Source organism: Falco biarmicus, chromosome 7, assembly GCF_023638135.1.
Source record: "Falco biarmicus isolate bFalBia1 chromosome 7, bFalBia1.pri, whole genome shotgun sequence".
Lineage (NCBI taxonomy): Eukaryota > Metazoa > Chordata > Aves > Falconiformes > Falconidae > Falco > Falco biarmicus.
Genome location: NC_079294.1, coordinates 43,342,188 through 43,362,509, shown reverse-complemented (window position 1 = coordinate 43,362,509; position 20,322 = coordinate 43,342,188). Strand labels below are relative to the sequence as shown.

The 20,322-nt window shown below is 44.7% G+C and overlaps 1 protein-coding gene across 1 annotated transcript in view; it reads right to left on the bottom strand.

Annotated features, from left to right (window-relative positions):
- Positions 1–8,812, bottom strand: part of BRF1 (BRF1 RNA polymerase III transcription initiation factor subunit) — a 175,625-nt gene extending 166,813 nt beyond the window's left edge. The window contains exon 1 of the mRNA XM_056344999.1: positions 8,495–8,812. Coding sequence (XP_056200974.1) covers positions 8,495–8,681 — 187 coding nt within the window. The 5' untranslated portion in view covers positions 8,682–8,812. The remainder of the gene's footprint in view (positions 1–8,494) is intronic.
- Positions 8,813–20,322: the final 11,510 nt, after the last annotated feature.

Below are 20,322 nucleotides of genomic sequence, written 5' to 3'. Positions count from 1 at the left end.
TGAAAACATAAAGAGTTTTTTTAGGATAAAGTAGCATATACAAAATATTTCAGTAAGCTTCCACAGGCACACCTGAAAAATTGAGCATACCACAGCTTTACTAAAGAAGAAGATACATTAAATTTGTCTGCAATAACTGCAGAGTTAAGAGTACACATTCAGCAATCATGGCAGTGCAAATGGGTCACTGTAGTAAGTTGCTTATAATTTACTTGCAATGAAAGAATTGTATGAGAAGGAAGAAACTTTTCCTTGATACTCTAATATTTGAAGCAGCCTATAATATAAATGTTGTGGTGCCTCCTGAACCAGAAGTTTTAACAAACACTCGGTGTGTTAAGGGCTACTAGTTCACAACTTTCCTTTCTCCTTATGAGCAAAAGCTAACAACTTTCCGCAAGAAACATTCTTCCCAACAGCCTCAAATCAGTATCTTGCAAACTCATACACATTTGGAGATGAAGGTCCTAATTTATGTCATGCTGTACAAGAGCCATGAGCTATATGTGGTCCTGACTCAGTGCTGAAATTGGACTAATGCTGTCAATGCCCGCTGCAGCCTCCCATCCACGCAACTATGACTATATATTTGTGACTGACCTAAAATCTCCTGACTTAAGTCACTGAGTAAGAGTAAGGTAAAAGACTAATTCACATCTGTTACTATAAATCTCAAATAACAAATGCCAGCTTAGCATTGAAAGAAAAGAACAGGCATTTTTAATTTAGTTTATTACATATTTTTTAACCAAAAGCCACCAAAAAAAAAAGAAATTCCAAGCAATCAACCATAAAACAGTAAATCTGTTTCAAGACAGTCACACTGTTCAGTCTCACACAGACACACCAGTGATGCTCACCCACCTCAGACCCCAAAGGCAGGGTGAGTCCCGTGGGGCAAGGATCCCACTTCAGTGGCCAGGCTACTCCATAACCCTCCTAGTGAGGCTTTCCATGACATGCATTTAAGGATGAAGTATCCTGTAGGTCTTATCTGGAGTTGATAAATGCCCCTAGCTCCACCAACTTGTCTTCTCCACCCCACAGTTCTGTTGCCTCAGCCTGCAGAGGCTGCATTTCGTTATGCTAACCTTCAGTTTTCACCTTGCTTTCCAGAGGGAAAACAGTGTACAGAGCAACGCTGCCCATCCCTTTCCTCTCTGCCCAGTTTCAGACAAACCTCAGAGGGCAACAGAGGTCTCAAAACTACAGGGATACTATTGGTTTTGTAAAGATAGACAGCTGGTTGGGGAAGACACATGCTAATTAAGAGTTAGCTAAACACTTCTGAAAAATAATCCTGATTTTTTACTAGAAATGTGACCCTGAACTCTGTAGCAGGATGGGGCAGCTGCAGCCCAGGGCACTGAGCACCTTTGTGGGTCCAGGGATGGGCTGAAGCCAGGCAGGATGTCAGCCTGCACGTGGGGGTCAGGATCAGGCCCAGCAAGGGGAACCGCATCAGACACGGCCCTGAGACAGGTGGACAGGGCCATAGGGATAGGGATGAGGCCAGGTGGGACACAGGCCTGGCTTGGCAGGACCCATGGCCAGGCAGGGCAGGGCTGTGGAGTACTGAAGACCAGACCAGCTCTGCTGCAGAATCACTGGGGCAGGGGCTGATGTCCCTGAGGGTCTGACATGGGGTCTTGGGCCATGGGCAGGGTTGGGGGAGCCCCAGCAAGAAGCTGGTCACGGACAGCAAGGGACAGCAGTGCCTGGCAAAGCAGCCAGCTCTCCTGCCACCAGACCGCACGCAGAGATACCCTTCACCTCAAAGGGTAGGTTTCCAGATTGCCTTATGGTTTGTGCCCAAGAAGCTTATCAGATGCTGTTTTTCTCAACTTACTACCAAGCATTTAAAGGCAATTTCTAGAACAACAGCAGCTGAGCTTCCCCACATATATGTTTCAGGATCACAAGCTCATGTTTCACGATCACAAGCTTGGTATGCCTCGTGGTGCCATTTTCTCATGCTGTGTTTTCTGTTATGCCTTCCAGCTTGCTGCTGCACTGCCTGTACATCAGCATTCTCAGGTGGGGCTGTTTTCTTCTTCTTTGATTAGTGTCAGAAGCCCTAGACTTCCATTTTCTCATCTTCTTTAAACAAAAACCTGAAGAGACATCTGGACTATCAATGTTTGCTCCATGTTCAGCTTTCCTCCTCTTACTCTCTTCAGCTTTGTACTTGTTTCTTCTCCTGTCAGCCTCAGGGAAACTACTTGTAAAAACAGTTTCTCCCAACAACTACCACAAGACAGGGGGGCGGCTCCCACCCAGGCACAGTGAAAGAGTGATCAGAGAATTCACCATCTTCAAACATGGCACACAACTCACAACTTCCCTTTCTACAAAAGCAGCAGCCATCAAACAAGTGCAGACTGGCAAAGGTCTCGGAACTCAAGTCTTCCAGGATGCAATTACAGTGTAATGGAGAGGGAGAAACATAGCTCACTCTTAGACCCTGTATCGCGGTACTTCATGCTGGGAGGTGTTCAAATGTTACGATCGATAGGAGCCGGTTAAGAACTTATGTATGAAGAAAAAAAAAAACCCACAAGATGCATTCATTCCAATCAGCAGAATGAGGAATTTTAATTCAAATGCTCTCAAATTTGACAAGTAGTCACAAAGAACAACCTCTTTCAGCTAGTTTGAGATGGTCTGAGCTGGCTATCAATTATAAGGTGGATAGTTACTCTTCAAAACTAGACTCAGCTAGGAAAAGCACAGGCCTCAAACACTTTCTGTGCAATTAGCAGAGTTCCTTGAAGCTCAAATATGCGTAACAACCCTTTTCCACTCATATCTGACTTACCCAGGGTCAAATTAGTTAGGCTCAGAAACTCAATTTCAACGCAGGGCCTTCACAGGCTTCAAGAGAATACCATACTTAGTTAAGTGTTGAGGCTGGACTGTGACCACTTGCAACAGAATTGAATTATAACTAACTGGACCAGTACAGGGCCTATTAAAGCTTTCACTAGCTTGTGCTTTGTGAGGACTTTCCTCTCAGAAGATCAATAGAAAGATACACAGTAAGCCCCTTCTAGAGCACGAAGAGGGTACTCCCTTGCAAGTGAAAGAACTTACCAGCTCGTGACCCAGCAAGTCACAGGTGCCTCACAACAAGAGATGACCTGCCACTCCCCAAGACAGACAGCATTAAAAGGAATTATGCGATTGGGATCAGGCTAGCCTGCAATCATATCTGGCATTTCCATCAAGAACATGCTAACAAAGACACCTGTCTCAGCATACCACCACCAGTGAAGTCATGCCCATCTCCAAAGGGCATCTCATCAGGACTGGGGTGGCCTAGCTCCCCCTTTGTGTATTTCTATAGGACCACTATGCTCTTTTATATGCCCCAACTACCACCAGGGAAGATGTCCTTATTACAAAGTACTGCATACACAACTTCATAAACCTTACTCTAAACAAGTCTTCACCTTGCAGTCTGGATTTCTGGACACTTTATCAGACTCTCACAACTGTAAATGTGGCTACTACCTACTTCTCACAAGGAGGTCAGAAGAATTAGCTAAGCATTTTCAAGAGCGGGAACATATCTATATAATTGTCGAAGTCAGAAGAGTTTTGTGCTCACCGCTTTCCAAAACACAAGCTGAAAAAAAACCCCACAAAACCCCAGTATTAATTCATAGGGACACCTACTAAACTTCACGCTGCAAAACCATAGCCCTCTGATTCTTGGACCAGTTTTAAAAGAATGGTCAAAGCCCTCAAAAGCAGCTCTCTCGAGCTCAAAGAACATGATCTTCCTCTGAAGACTCAAAAGAGCAGCTGTGCCAAAGGTCAAAAAACTATCTAGTCCAGTATCCCACCCCTGAACGGTGAAGTCTGTTAATATACCTGCCTACAAGTGAACACAAAACATAGTAGGAAAGCTTGTCACAATAGTTCTTTCATATAATTTCCCAGAGTCTAGAGATCTGTGGCTCAAAGATTTCCTGAACCAGAAATAGTAGCTTTTTTTTTTAATGGCTGTGACACATTTTTATTCCATTTGCTCAATCCTTTTCCAACTCATGTAAACTTTTAACATCCACAATTTAAGACTCACAATTTCATTTATTTTTTTTCAGGGGGTAGAGGCACGACAGACACAGCACAACATGACACCCAACAAAAAACAAACAAAACCCCTCCTAATGCTTCTGAACTTCCTACGTGCTACCTTTAAAATAAGCCAGCTGCTAGATTTCTCAGTGCTCCCTGGTTTTTGCATTGTGTGATACTGAACAATTGCTCATCCTTACCACGCTATTCCACTGTATTTACAGACCTCTACTACGTCCCCATTCAATCATCTTTTCCAGTCTGAAGAGGCTGAGTCTATTCAGTCATTCTGAGAAGCTCTTCAAGAAGCACTCCTCTTAATCACCCCATCTTTCTCTCCTGATCTTTTTTTTTCCTAGTTCTGTTAGAGATTTTCTTGAGGAAGGGGAAGAAAAAGAGATAAACACACTAGAACTGCACACAGCATTTAAATTGCAGATAGTGCTGAGGATACCTAACAGTATACATACATGCTGTCATATTCTTTTCCTGATAACTTCTAACATTCCCCTCACCACTCTGTTTTTTTTGTACTGCAAATGAATGTTGAGCTGAACGTTTTTACAGAATTATCCATTAAGACCTAGGGATCTCCTTCCCAAGTTATACTAGCCAGTCCAGATACGACCATCCCATATGTGGAAGAAAGGAACAATCCTAACTCTCACTGCAACTCTTGATCCCACCTGCTATCCTACTACCCAGCTACTAAGAGCAACAGGTCTTTCTACAGTCTTTAATAACCCAAATAACTTAAGTGTTGCCAGAAAACCTTTAACTCGCCATTCACTTGTTTTCCAGATCATCAGCTCAGATTCTATTGAACTTCACTGGCATCTCCTTCAGGAGACTTATTATTTATTTGTAGTCTACATTTCTTACAATTTGAGTAGTTACTCTGCTCTGTAAGGACCCTCCCTTATTCCCTTATTCACTACAGCTCAGATTCTTTAAAAGCTTCTGGTGAAAGATCTTGCTGACCTCCCTTCACAGATCCAGCAATCTGCTTGGTCCACTTACTGACTTCTTTAGAAAGCTCCAAAAGATCCACAAGGCGCACCACTTTGCCAAAAAAACATTCTTCCCCCATATTTACCTGTACAGCCACCTATTTTGCCCGTCACTGCTTCTACCCTTTTGCCCAACAAACTCGTAGCCTGCATTTACCCCAACCTTCATGCAGTAGCAAAGCAAGATCTCTCCCTCATATCCATGCACAAACCTACACTTTCGCAGCACACCAATGCTCGGTTGTTAAAATTGTCAAAACAGAAAGAAACAAGACTCACACACCTGCACTGGAAAACACTGGCTACACCAAACTTCTCTGTGAAAGAAATCAGTGTTGAGGTTGTGGCTTCCTACACTAGGCACACTGATAGATGAATGAAAATACCGCCTGGGAAAACTTAAGTGTGGCCCCACACATTCTTTCAACCCTGAGAGAACAAAAGAAGGGGTTTCCCATGTTTTACAGTGAGGTTGCTGGGCTTATTAGCAAGCACTTGGCATGATCTAGACAGGCCACTTCAATACAGAAAAGCGCAGGAGACCCTTCCTTCCTTCAGCAAACAAATTCAGAATCTTGCATCCTTTACATGCAGCTTGGCAAAACAAAAAGGTTTGCTAGATGTACCAAGAAGTCAGCAACAGTATCTCCATGTTTTCTACTCCCTTTTGGCTCTTTATTATGAAGATTAAAAAGTTATGAATAAAGGCATCTATAACTATTCAACATATATTAGCACACAAATAGAAGCCCTCATGGATCTTTGAAGGGTTTGGGGAATCTCGTTGCACAGCCAGGAGCTCTGAACTCCATAGACACCAAGAGTCCCATTCAACTCCCAGCTCTGCAACAGAGAACCTGGCAACCCTCACACTTTGCAAAACCTGGACAACAATCTGAGTCACCCAGCCCTACTGACCAGGGGCCAGGGTCTCAAGAACAATAGCCTGGGCACCTCTGACACTGCAAATGCTCCACACATCACTGCCCGTGATGACCAAACTGCAGTCCGAGGAGCCTCAGCCCAAGGCATTTCATACACAGGGGATCCCTCAGAACCACAGACCTAAAGAGTCAACAAAGACGACAGGAAAAAAAGTGTTAAAATCAGGTAACTTCAATGGAAACCTGCTTACTTAATCAGAAGTCGCTGAAAGCTATAGCTTACTAGACAGTGCTGCTTTCAGCAAGTACATGTTTTCTGACTTAAAAGAAATATACGTTCCATTGGAAATTCTCCAGCCAGCACAACACTTAGATACAAATTCTGTCTTGCTTACACAGGAAAGGGCTTTTCTCCCTGCTCCTAAGGGCTTAAATCAGTGTCATAAGTTTAAGATGACAAGCAGACATCATGAAGACACTGTTACTGCAGCACAAATACATCTCTTCAGATTAGCTTGCATCACTCAGTTTAAGTCAAGTAAAAAAAAATATTTACAATAGAAGCATCTGTTTTGAAACAAAGAATTATACCAGCATAAAACAACCATATCCAAATTTCCCTAAAATATTTACTATGTGAACAGGGCCCCATACTCATCCTTGCAGTAACTTAGCAACTTGTTTTGAAAGTCCTGTTCTATTGTTTCTACAAACAACACTTCACCAAAATACATACATTAATGCACATGGGGACTTGCTAGACTAGAAGGTCACAGTATGAACGTACAGCGAAGCCCCTGCAATCACACCTTGTGCCAGCCAGATACAGCCACCATAGGCATGCGAGAATGTGCTCCGATTATGTTTTTGCTTTTACACACCCACCTGTCCTCATGGTGCTTATCTGTCTTCACAGATGCTAGAATTACTTTTCAGAGTAACATATGACAGGTAACTAACTAGCTATACAAGAGCAAAGGATTAATGCACTAGCCATCAAAAAAAGATTAACCAACAGCAGCATCTCAGGACTTGCACAAAAGGGAAAGGGTCCCTTAAAGGAACTTAAGAAAGTACTGTGCAATTCATCCAGAAGAAGAAGCAGCCTCAGTATGGTGCACTTATCTCTTTTCCTTTTGACATTTTTTTCATAGGAAAAAGGCATCCCAAAATCCGCTCTAGCTTGCATGCCATCTGTCCTGCATAATTTTGGGTGGGAGAGAAAAAGCAGTATAAGCCCTTAAAAATGTGGTCTCCACATCACTACAGGAAAAAGTGAAGGATACAAGAACTGCTCACAAGCTATAAAAAAGAGGCAATGCCAGCACTCTGAGTCGGAAGACAGGAATGCCATTAGACAAATCCTAGCCTACAGTAAACTCCCAAACTCCAGTATGCAGTGCTGCCCTCTCCACGCACAACTGCTCTTTCCCCACAGCCATACAGTCCATCAGCCCCCTTGTTTCACTGCTAAGCTCCTTCCCATGCTTCTTATATTTCTTCCTCCTTATACGCATTCCCCACAACCGCTTTCCTTCCCTTCCAAACACCGAGTCCTCTTCATATGGCCTTTTTCCAAGTACACAGGCCTTATCGTCCAGGGCATTCACACAAACACCCCAACCCATCTAGGTCACAGAAGCAGACTCTTGACCCTTCAGATCCAGCCTGTTTCTCCTCCATCACACTGCCTCTGTGCCTCCCCATACTCCCCCTACTCAAACACCCAACTCACCTGTCCTCTACCCCAAATTTGATATACCTTCCCATTCCCTGTGCACCCAGTCCTTCCACTCTGAGGCCAGCAGCATGGGAGCTCCAGTCCCTCAGGCACTTACTCCTGTCACACACAGAGCATCTCTCCCACCTCGCACATCTTCCCCCCCCCCCCCCCCCTCCGTTTCGGTCTCACCTTGCACCACCTGTCTCCCATTTCCACCTTGTGCAGCACCAGCATCTCCCACAGGCACCACCCCATCCCTCCCTGGCACAACACACTTTCCCACGCACCCTGTGCCCCACAGCACCCTGCACAGCACCCTGTCGCCGGGCACCCGCCCTGCACCCCATTTGCCCAGCACCCTTTTCCCTATACACTGTCCCCACCCCCAGTACCCATACCCCCCGCGCCATCCCTAACCCTGCCCTTCGGCACAGCATCCTCACCCCCTGCACCGTCCCCGTCCCCCGCAGCCCCTACAGCACTGTCCCCCCTCACGCCACGTCCCTGGCCCCCACCGCTCCTTCCCCTGTCCCCTCAACGATCTCTCTCCATACACCGCTCCTTATTCCCCTCACACCTTCACCCCACACACCGGCCCGTGCCCCCCGTGTCCCCCGGCCGCCCCTCCCCACGCACCGACCCGCGTCCCCCGGACCCTCCGGCCGCCTCTCCCCACGCACCGGCCCGCGTCCCCCGGCCACCCCTCCCCACGCCCCGGCCCGTGGCCCCCGGCCCCCGCCACACCCCCCCCGGCCCGGCGCACGTGCGGCCCGCCCCGGCCCGGCGGCGCTCACCATCCAGCGACACAAACTGCCCCACGGCGGAGGAGCCGCCGCCGCTGTTCTCCACGAACTGCACCTCGGAGACGATGATGTTGTCCTCCAGCACCGAGCCGCAGCCCGTGCACACCGCGTCCCCGCGCGCCGCGTCCACCTCGATCTCCGAGCAGCCGCAAGCGGCGCACACCCGCCCGCCCGGCATCCTGACTAGCGCCCCGGGCCGGGCCCCGGCCCGCCGCTGCCTCCCTGCCGCTACCGCCGGCCGGCCGGCGCGGTACAGCACGGCCTCAACGCAGGCCTCTCTCGCCGGGACCGGCAGGGGGAGGAGCGCGGCGGCGGCCGGCCCCGCCCGCTCTCGCGAGACTTCGTCTGCCGCGCCCCGCCCCTCCGCAGCGGCCCCCGCCTCACCGCCGGCAGCGGGCCCGGCCCTGCCCCGCCCCCTGTCTGTCAGAGAGCGGCGGCGGCTCCCCGGCCCGGCCCGGCCCTCCCCGCGGGGCTCCCTCCTGCACCCCCAGATAAACGGCCGCGAACCGCACCTGGCCGCCACCGCGCTCCAGGCGTGACCGCGACGAGTGCGGTGGACACCGGTTAACGCGGCCAGACCGGGCACCGGAGCGGGGCCCAAAGGCTCGGAGCGGGCTCCCAAAGGCCAAGCCGGGAGCTCCGACCCAGCGGGCCCTCGCTTGCCCCCCACGGCGGGGAGGGCCGTCAGGGAGCCGCGGCCCGGGCAGCGCTGAGCTCCTGAGGGGGAGGGGGCCGTGGGGAAGCGGGGATGGCTCGGGAGGCGCTGCCCGGGGGTGGCTGCGGGCCCCGCGCCCAGCGGGAGCGCGGTGTTTGCGGCGCCATGGCAGTGCGGTGCTGCCGCGGGGAGCGTCCGCCAGCGCCTCTGCTGCAAAACCGGGCCCGCGGCCTCTCCGGGTCAGCGGTGCCAGTGTAGAACACCAGGATTCCCAGAAAATTTGCCCAGTATTCAGTCATTTCCCCCCAGACTTCTTACCTAACCTCGTGTGAGTTAATAAATTCACACCATGGTTTCTGAGTGATACAGGTGAGAACGCCTCTGTTCTGCCGATCGTTGTCCTTCCAGTTTAGGTGGTTTGACTTTTAACAAACGAGGTCTGCACTGCGGCTGAATGTTACATTATTTCTGACACCCTGTAATAATTAAAAGTTGTGTAAAAATACATGGCATACAGTGAAAAACATGGCCCTCATGGTTTCAACTTCTGTAGGCTAATTCCTGCGTTCCCTGAAAATAAAACTGGGGCTACAACACTGATACTTGCATTTCAAGGATATAATGTTTGTTACGCTTCAAAAATTATTTCATCAATCAAACATAATCGATCATTCTGTAATACTTAGATGAAAGTTTTGTGTGGCATAATGAATGGGTTTCAGTAAAGCACTTTGAGTTCTGCATAACAAAGGTGACATATCATTAGGGTCTAGTGCTTTGTAACTCTCTGGGTTATTAGTTCCTGAGTCAAAGAACTCAGTTTTCATGCAAGAAAGTTATTGCTCACTTTAGCGCTCAACCCGCATGTAGTAAATTCATGCGCCATGCCACAGATGGGAAGGAAACTAAGCAGAAAAGGAGGTGGATGTCTGTATAGACTTCAGTCTGTCAGCTTTTGAAATACACGAGTCAGTTAATGCAGAAGCAGAAATGTTCACCTTACAAATTCCCTGTCAGTGTCTGTGTTCCACCAAATGACTCAGATGCAGCCACGTATCCCACACAGATCTACAAACTGACCAGAGGCATGGTACAAAATGACTTGCTGAGGCTCATTTAGAGGCAATAAGTAAATGTGTAAAAAATTAAATAAGTAAAAAAAAAAAAATGGGGCACATAGTAAAGCTATGTTCCATTCAGAAAGTTGAGTCTCTCATAGTCATGACATTACATCATATGCCTAAAAATCTGCATATTCTGGGCTTTTGCCAAAGGAAAATAGCAATACCATAATGGAGATTGTGCCACTACATACACAGTTTGGCTTCTTTCTTATTGTCCTTTTTATTCTGTTGTCAGAGACAATTTGTGAAAATTGGAACTTTGGGGTTTTTCAGATTCCTTCCACTTCTGAAAGTTTGCATCCTTCCTGAAGTTCCTCCTACTGCGAGTGATGTAATGAGTGCCAGAGCAGCCAAGCATGATCTCACAAAATTATACACTGTGCAGATAATATCAGGGGAAATGATACCCTGATAAACCAATATTTTAGCAATAATAGGAGGAGAAAAAATCATGAAATAAATTATTTTCCTCTCTCAGCAAAGTCCCTTGAGTATCAGAAGATTTTAATCAACACCTGTCAACCCAGATCAGCTGCAACGTCGTATACAGTGCTCCTGACAGAGGCTAGCACAGGCACAAGAAATCGTGCAGCAAGCAGTTTTGAAATATCTTTCAGTTAAAAAGTTTCTTCTTGACTCACTTAGAAACTAATGTAGTCCTGATCCATGAGGACCTAAGTTTTACATCCCTTCCAAAATTCTTGGTGTTTTGGTTGGTTTAAGCGGTACAAGTCTTTCCTGGGAATCCCGAACAAGTTTGGAGGTTTTCACTTTGAATGTGAGCAGCAGAGGGCCCTAGTGAGAGTAAAATATACAGCCGCTGGGAAAAAAACCCTCATTTAGTGTCATATTGAAGAAGGACGTGTGTTTTAATTTTCATCTTCTTACAAGGTGAGGTTAGTGCTGATAAGAGAAGATGGGTTTCCAGTCCTGAAGAGTGAAGCCCTTGGCCTCCCACTCATGAAAGCTTTCTTATACAATACCCCATAAATATTTCAAACATTTCTGTAGGACCATTTTCTACCAGCCAAAATGTAAGTCGTTTTTCACCTCTGCAAGATCTTTGTCTCCTGCTTGCAAGAGGGTTAACTTTTTGTGATTTAAGAAAAAGAAAACACACACACAACCTTTTTTTTTTTTTGACCAATACCATCCAGCCTGCTGAAAGAATAACCCATAACTCAGCTCACTTAGGCTAACAAAATTTACCTTTTTGTGAATTGTCTGAAGCCTGACAAGAAGACCTGATCGATTAAAAATTTGTGTTGACAAAACTACGATCCCTGCAATATTTTGCCCTTTTGGTTAAGAGGAGGAAAGGACCCGTTTTCCATTTCACCTGCTCTCTCACATTTCATACCTCCTATTTTCACTCCTAAGTGTGACAAAAAGCGGTGATCAGGATGTCTGTTAGCCCAGACCAACAGATTTCCTTCCTGCTGTGTCTCCAGGAACCCCGAATGTAATTCACCCGTGGGTGTGCATTTGACATTCGGTTGTTGAGGTTTCAAAGAGAAGAACTGTTCTCGTTTGCTTGAAAAGCAGATTTTTTTTTTCTACTGCCCATACAACAGTAGGAAGAACACAAATGAGTTGTACAAATTCAGACTGGAGTGCAAGGGAATCCCACTCTGCTCCTGTGAATGTGAACAGCACAGCAGTGAATATATTAGAGCAAGATGACGACACATTACTATACTTCCACAAGAGATGGATCCTCTTCTATAAATACTATGATTTGAAGCAGATGCTTGAGTGTCATATGACAGAAAAGCCAGAGACTCTCTGGCTTTGTGGTTGTAGCTCACCTTCTTCCCCACACACCAGCCTGTGGAACAAATAACTTTCAGTTAGAGGCACAAATTCAATCCCTTGATCCAATCAGCTGCTGTGAGCATCCTCATCTCTCTGGCATTTCAGCTGGAATTGCTCCTCTTAAAATCAGACCTAAAAGTGTTGATGAAGTCTCCCGAGATGTTTGAATATGCACATAACGTGGGACAAAACACAGGCAGAGGAAGCCTTCTATGGGTTTGGACTGTCCAAGGTAAGGCGTAAACTGTGCATTCAACCTGCAGATTTGCACATGGATTCTTTGGCTATGAAGTCATAGGGATATTAGATAGAGGGGGAACAAAGGATTTGGAAATGGATTAACCTTATAAGGTGATAGCAAGTGGGTATTTTTCGCCTGTGCCAGTCCAAACGCACTTGGCTACACTAGAGGTGAACACGAGGGGGCACCCAAGGAAAAAGAAATCGTCGAGGAGCTGCCACATTCCAGCAGCTTAGCCTGATTTTCCATCTGTTTTCCTTTGGTGTTTTGGTTGGGGTATCTTTGGGGGGTGGTTTGCGGGTTTTTTGGTGGTGGTGGCGGTGGTGAGAGGGTTGGGGGATTGTTGGGTTGTTTTTTTTTCTGCATCTTTTCATGGCATTCATCAATAAAATGTAGTTTTAAAAGCTTTGGGAAGAACATTCAGCGAAGAAAAGGCTTTGGGATCTATTACGCAGTAAACCAGCTTAGCAAACACCTGAACGTATCTCTGTGCAATCACATCCCTGCTGTTCAGAGACAGCACTTTGCAGCTAAGCCTTGATCCCTAAGTGTCAGAGACCCCATGGCTTTCCTGGGTACCATCCCAGGGTCCGTGCCTGGTACAATTCTTAGTACATGAGGACAGCAGAAAGCACAAATACTGTAGCTTAGAAAATCCACCCAGAAATTAGCAGAGGGAAAGTCCAAGAATATTGAGTACAAAGATCCAGAAGCCACAGCCAGTTGAGGAAGTCTCTCATCAGCAAATCACTGGAAGCTGTGAGCAGCTACTCCGTGCTGAACATCTCCCACTGCCAGCACACCGCTTGAAGATGCACAGCTGAACAGTGAGTGCTTTCAGGAGGGATGTAAGCAAGGTAAAAATACATGTGGCCTCCTAGTTTCTAGCAATCTGCAACTTAAGGATTTAATCAGATGAAGGCTCATAGACACTAGCAGACTTTTTATCTATCCGTTTGTTTAATCAGTTTTTGATCTCTGTATGCTTTCAAGATCCATACTGTCCAGTGGTTTGGGTGTATCACAGTTTAGTTGGGTAGCAAGTGAAAAAGTTTAAAAATAGCCTAAACATTTCAGTTTATCCTGAGTTCTTGTGCTATAATGAGTGGCAAATAGGTGCTCCCATCATACCTCTTTCATGTCAGTCCAGATTTTTTATACCTGTTTTACAGCTTCTGTCAATCAGGATCACTTCACAAGAGCAACTTGTCCCCCAGATAACTAGTGCAATGCTAATCAGTCACAGTCTGAACACAGAATAATCTGTTCAGGGAAGTCATTTAAGTAGAAACCCTTTTTTTATGAAGCACTGGTTATATTCTGTGCTGAACAAGTAAAGGCCTCCATCACTTGAGGGTGTAAGCACAGGCAAATATTCCAGTGAAAACACAACTCTGCTTGTCTGCAGCTCTTGTATTCTGAGACTTGTGCATTCAAACAATGAATTCATCACTTACCATCAGAGAACCATTCCAGGCAGCCAACTGCCTTTTTAAGCAACTGTCTGTGTACCTAGAAATTGAACTGCAATGAGGAAATAGTGGAAGGTGTCCCTGCCCATGGCAGGAGGGTTGCAACTAGATGATTTTTAAGGTCCCTTCTAAGCCAAACCATTCTATGATACTATGATTCTATGAAATGCCTGTTTACAAGTGCCATTTTTGGGTGCATACTTGATAAGTGGATACTTTGGTGCAAATACATCTTCTATATAGACTGAAACTGAAGCTTTCATTAAGTGTAAATATTCATGTACAAGGGAAAAAAACCCAGGGACATTACACTGGATGGATCTGCACACACAAATGCAGAAGCAAATCATACCTCTTATTGATAGTTCCCTTTTTTTCTTTCAAATTTGGAACAAACCAAAAATTCAGATCAGCACGTGGGAACCTGTAGAAGCACATCAAAAAGTAAATATGAGTCTTCTTTAGCTTTGATAAATAAGTTTGGAAAAGTAGTTGCATAATAGTGGATTATCTGCTTAGCATCAAGGTAAATTCAATGCAGTTAAAAAATAATGCTATAAACTATGTCTGTAAAGTACCTAAGATGGTGTTGGCCATTTACAAATTATACATAACAAGTCATAAATTGGATTAGGAGAAAAGATTGCCTCTTAAACAGGAGTTTGCTAGCTACGTTAGAGCAGGGTATTAAAAATCCTGCTGTTACCAGGCAGTGTTAATAATCCAAACTCTCTTTATTGGCATTTCATAGGCAGAAGTCTGCCGTAATCAGAATGACTGTGCTAGCATCAAAGAAGAACATGCCAGGTAAGTGTTATTTAAGACCATGAAACGTCAGTGTGTCAACATAGTCTCAAAAGTGTGTATTTATGTATGATAATGTCATGACTCCTTTGGCCATCAGGGACCCCCTTCGGACAGAAACCTGCAGAGGTAAGAGAGAACATTGCTGCAGCCGCACGCAAGCCTCTGCCTTGGCCAGTGCAAAAGAAAGTCTGGAATCAGGGTAAGGAATATGGCATCCTCCTTCACACAGCCCGTTAGCACCAGGAAAAAGTACAATGGAGCACACAGCTTGGCTGAGTATGGGTTGGCCTGTGGGTGAGGCCAGTTCTCTCCCATTTGGGTCCTAGAAGACATCAAAGAATTATCCTTCCAGTGAGCTGTGTGTCATTGCCTACTTTTCTGCCCAGAGAGTCCTATTACCTCAAATATGCCAAAATTAACCCATTGCTAAAGAAACCATCAGTCAATACTACAAGTTGTCCACTATCTAAAGCTATGAGCAGGCTAAATAAAAACAACACTAGACTTTAGAGAAGCCAGAGCATAATCCTTTCCTGTTGCCAGAAAATTTGCAGGAATTTGGCAGGTTTCCTAGTTTGAATTAGTTGAATAAATTAGATGCCTAACATTTTTCAGAGGGCAGCCATAAAAAATGCTTGGACTAAATCAAGCTATTTCATACTGATACTTTGAGTTAGCCTAAATTAGAAAAAAAAATCATTTCAATAATTTAAATATTTTCTTTAAATGTGAAATTATCAAAAGGGTAAAATCTGCCACAATTTTCAAAATAGACATTTATAGTCAATTTATGTCTCAGAAAGTGCTTTTTTTTTTTAATTAAAAAATAGTTTAAGGAAAAATTCTAGGGCTGTGCAAGCCACATCTTTCCTTCCCCACTCTCACCCCAAGGTAGGAAGTCTCTTTTACACCTCCAGAAGCAAAACAGGATCTATCCCCAAAGCAGTACATCTTGCCATTTCTTCAGAAAAAAGGCCACATCAGTAGTGCAAAGGGGGAATGCTGTCACCATGGGCATGCCAATCTCTGCTTTATTCAGAAAGGGCTGGGGTCACCTCTCTCTCCTGTATTTTACAGTGCACCCTCGTAGATGGGAACTGGGAACCACAGCATTGATGGCCTGGAAATTAGCACTGCCCTGGGACAATGGGTTGGTTCATATATCTTAGCTCTCTGTTTCAAGGCACTGCAAACTCAAGACTACCACCTGTCACCATTAAAATCACAATTTTGAGTTCTTCTTCCCCATCTCATGGGATAAACACGGGGTTTTTTCAGTAAATTAAAATTGGGAATCTAATATAACAATATGCCAGTAAAATCTGGAGCCTTTGGCTTGCCCTTCCATTGTCTGTGCTTCAATCAGTCAGCTCACACCAAGATTATAAAAAACCTGACCCAGGAGTTTACAGTCTGAAGCCCAAATTGAACAGAGCAGTCAGCAGATTATGTATTCCACTGAACAATGAGGTCTTCAGTCCCTTTTTGAACCAGATTTCACTACATGAGTTATGGCTGTATCATATTGCTGAGAATTACACAAAACCATTATTTTTTATATGAGTACAACGGACAACAATGTCAATAATGCAAGTTGTTAGTAAAGTGCGTATATTAATAGCAGCATGAGAAACATTTCAGAGAGCTCCAAGCATGTTCAATTCCACACCCATATGCATGCAGCATTTCAGAAGATGTTAAGCTTAACTACTAAATGATTTCCGTTGGAAGGGAAAGCTAGAAGAGGTTGTTCCCATACATATTTTGCTTATGATACCTTACATATGTAGAGCCTCTACTGAAAGGGACTTTATATATAATGTGAGTAGAAAAGATGACCAAAAAAGAATAAAATTAAAGTTTTGGCATTTCTAACAAGTATCCTGTCATCCCATCATAGTCTATCCCATACTAAACAGTAACAGTAGAACTTTCTTCCTAATAAAGCTTTAGAGCTACTACCGTGACTTCTCACCCGTGCCACAGAAATGCTATCCAGATGACCAAAGACTTTGTAATGAAGCAAGCTGCAACAAATATCCAGCTGAAACAGCAATTTAGTGGGCTTAGAGCAAAAACAAACTGTCCTTGTGGCACATAAAATTACGAATAGCCTTTCCCAATATATACTGTGACTAATAATCATCAGCCTGTACAACAATGTACAACAATGACATTTTAGCCACTCCCTCTGTGGTCACCTTTCATTTGCAGCCATTGTGTCTGCTAAAAACAGGATGAGAAACTGCAGTTAAAAAGTGAGATGCTATCAGCTTTCCCAGACAGAACAGGTTGGGAAAGGTGAGAAAGAGAAAACTTCCTCTCAACTTCAAGGAATAAATGAGCAACTAATAAACATTCTAATTTAATAAGTGCACATATCCTGCTAACAAATTTTCTTTTGAGTAACAGAACTGAAAGGTTGTTGTGGTGTTTTGGTTTTGTTTGGCTTTGGTTTTTTTCAAGGAGTAAATCCCACAATTAAATTACAGGAATAATGAAAAAAAAATTGAGCGATGTCTACATAGAGTTTGAGCTGGGAAATCACAAGGCAAATGTTCTTTTTCCAGTCCAGAAATACAATCCTAACTTGCTGATTTAGATTCCTTCCACACCATTTTCCACTCAGTTCTACTGCAAACAGCACTGGCCTGGGTTGGCAACTCTTTTGAAAAGCTCATGAACCTTGAACAGGGTTGCTGAAATCCTGCATTTCTGCTACAACGTGCCTGGCAGTTCAGACAGAGCTGATGTAACTGGCATCAGATATATATTCTCCACGTCAGCAGAGCTCTTGCTTTCCTTGACTGACATGGGGGGATGCTGACATGCAGCATCGACAAGGTGACTAAAGGAGCATGGCTTACCCTGGGTCCCTTACATGTCTTCACCAGCCCAATCCAATCCATCAAATCCCATGGCTTGAAGGTGAGACCTCAGCCAAACTCCTCTGCAGATGAGCTCATAGCACAGATACCTGTGGTACCACGCCATGCCCTCTTTCCCTCTGCTTGACTGCCCTCCTGCACCACCATCCATATCCACCACGATGGCTACCTCTGCCCTCTGGGGTCTCAGAGAGAAAGCCTGGCTGGAGAGGTGTCATCTAACTCCATGCAGTTCCACTGAGTAGCTCATACATTGTTTTCAACCTGTATTTGCCACAAGACCATGACCCATCAGAGTCTCCCAGTGTCCATAACACTGCTACTTTGGCCTTTCACTGAAACATAATCCCACCTATTTGACATTTCCTTCAGGCTGTAAGAGGCTTTGCATTATCTCTGTATTAGAAAAGGTGCTTGAGGGACCCAAATGACAAAAACTAGCCGGTCCTGAAGGAGCTCTGGAAAAGCAGTGCAGCTCTAACATCAGGATGTTAGCAGATAGAGCACCCTCCATCTGTGGGTTCATCAAAAAATTCATCAAAACGGGAATCTTCATGTAAACAAATGACTGCTTGTGGGTTCTTCCAGCCCAGCAGGCCAGAACAGTTAAATATGCGCTATCTCAGCATTCCAGCAACTATTAGAAATACCTACAGAGGTTTCAATCATGCTTAGTAATTAAAAGCAAGGGAGGGAGTTTCAGGTAATTTGTTAATCAACAGGTGCTAAAGGAATATGACCAGATTCCGCAGAGGCAAAGTCTGGCATGACAGCCAGTTTTTTTCCATGACACATACTAGAAAGCACAGAAACACAATCAGCAAGATTATTTCCTTGCTTCAAGATTCAATATTTTAACAAGTGAGTCACCGATACAAGCTTCAGATATTCCTATGCTAAAACTAGAGTATAAGTCATGCGTATAAAATCCAGTCTTGCCCCATAAGCTGCCTGTGACAGATTTTTCCAAATACTGACCTAGAGTATGTCTGGTATGTTCAGACTGATGTAAGAAGTCTGGATTTTATACTCATGATCCCAATTTATCAGCAGATAAATGTCATTCAAATGAACTTGTCTCAGTGCTGATTTCAAGAATTAAGGAAAATTCAGAAACAGAAAAACTTTGCTGGTCCATTAGCTGAAGAAGCCAAATCTCATCAGAAGTACATGCTCCCATTGCTTTAGTAAAGGGAAAACATGGTTTTGTCAGACTGAATCTCAGTACACAATGAAGGGTTCATGACAGAAATTGTTAGAAATTGAAAGAAAAGCATTCATTAGTACATGCAAGCAGAAGTGTAGAAAAGAGCTGTTATGGGTGTTCTAATGACTAAGACAAGGGTCTGGGATACAGCAAAACTGGATATAATTGCAGGGTCTGACACAAACTTTCTTTATGACCTTGGATACTTGGATACTTAGATACTTAGATACTGCTGGCCCCAAGTTATCTAGCTATACAATGGAGATATGGTTATTTACAGTCCCTTACTCTTTTTTTGATTGGATCTCCTATATTGTTACACACAGACATAGACCCAGAGAGAGATTTCTTGATTGTGAAGGAAGGGAACGATGAGGTTGAAGAATCCACTCAAAGATGAATATGAGCTGATCCAAGAAACAAGGAAAGCACAGATTTGGCAAGTTTAGGGGCTAAAGAAGAGGCTTCATCCACACAGATGGCATGATGGTGAGCTGGTGGGACAGGGACTGCTGTTGAGCTGTCAGGAGCATTAGCACCGTGCAGAGAAAACACCTGCCTGGGAGGAAAGCACTTTTACCGGGCAAAGCCGCATCTGACAGCATGGCACTGCGGCTGATGTGCTGGAAAGGCACAGAGGGCAGGGAGAGAAGGGGAAAGTTTTTAAGAGAACTCACATCAAGGAGATAACTGATGAATGCAGAAGCCCACAGACCTTTCAGCAAACAGATCGAAAATGACAGTAGGGGGCATCTAAATATACAACCAGGTTCTCAGGCCTGGCCCATACTGAAGAGATTTGTCAGACTAGCCTTCTCCATCATGATTGCAAAAGAATCATGCTCATAGCCCTGACAGCTAAAGCCTCGTACTGATAGTGTTACATGAGCCAAGCAGCCTCTGCCACTCTACGTCCCTTCATGCAAAGCGCTGGAATCAGACCTACTGTTCAAAGCACTTTCCTGCGGATATAAGCTGTGTTTCTGCTAGGAGGGTTTGCCAAAACAGTTATACTGGTAAAGCGGCTAAGGTTTCAAAGCCAAAGTCATCTCCTTTTACTTCAAATCAGAGCTACACCGATCTGCACCAGAGAAACAGCTGGCTCTGAAACCAAAATAGCTCATTAGTCAAGGGCATATTCCAAGGCTTGAATCATCTTTAGCAAAGGAAAGGGACTCAGTGTCAGTAAGTTTGACAGGGGACATGGGAAAGGCTAACTGACCTTTATGGAGAATGTCAGCACAGGGAACCAACGCTTAATCCTCAAAAAGCCCTGAGGTATCACTCTGGCTGGTGCCAGGAAATTTGTGTCCCTCTGGACAGGCAGGCATGCTTACCAATAGAGCATGCAGATCCAGATGCTATGTGTGCCCCGATTATTGCATAATATTATCAAATAACATTTTTTAAAACCTTTAAAATGCCTTGGTCAAACAAATTAAGCTTCCTTTTTCAGTGGTTAGCCAAAAGACCAGCTCATTTTTTTTATGTAAATATATAACTAATGAGTATGTTGAATCTGCTCTCTCCCTGTATCATCTCTTTCCTGAGGAGAGTAAAATGGCATGTTGCTGGACACAATTAATTTCCCTTTTGCCAAACTAGAATAC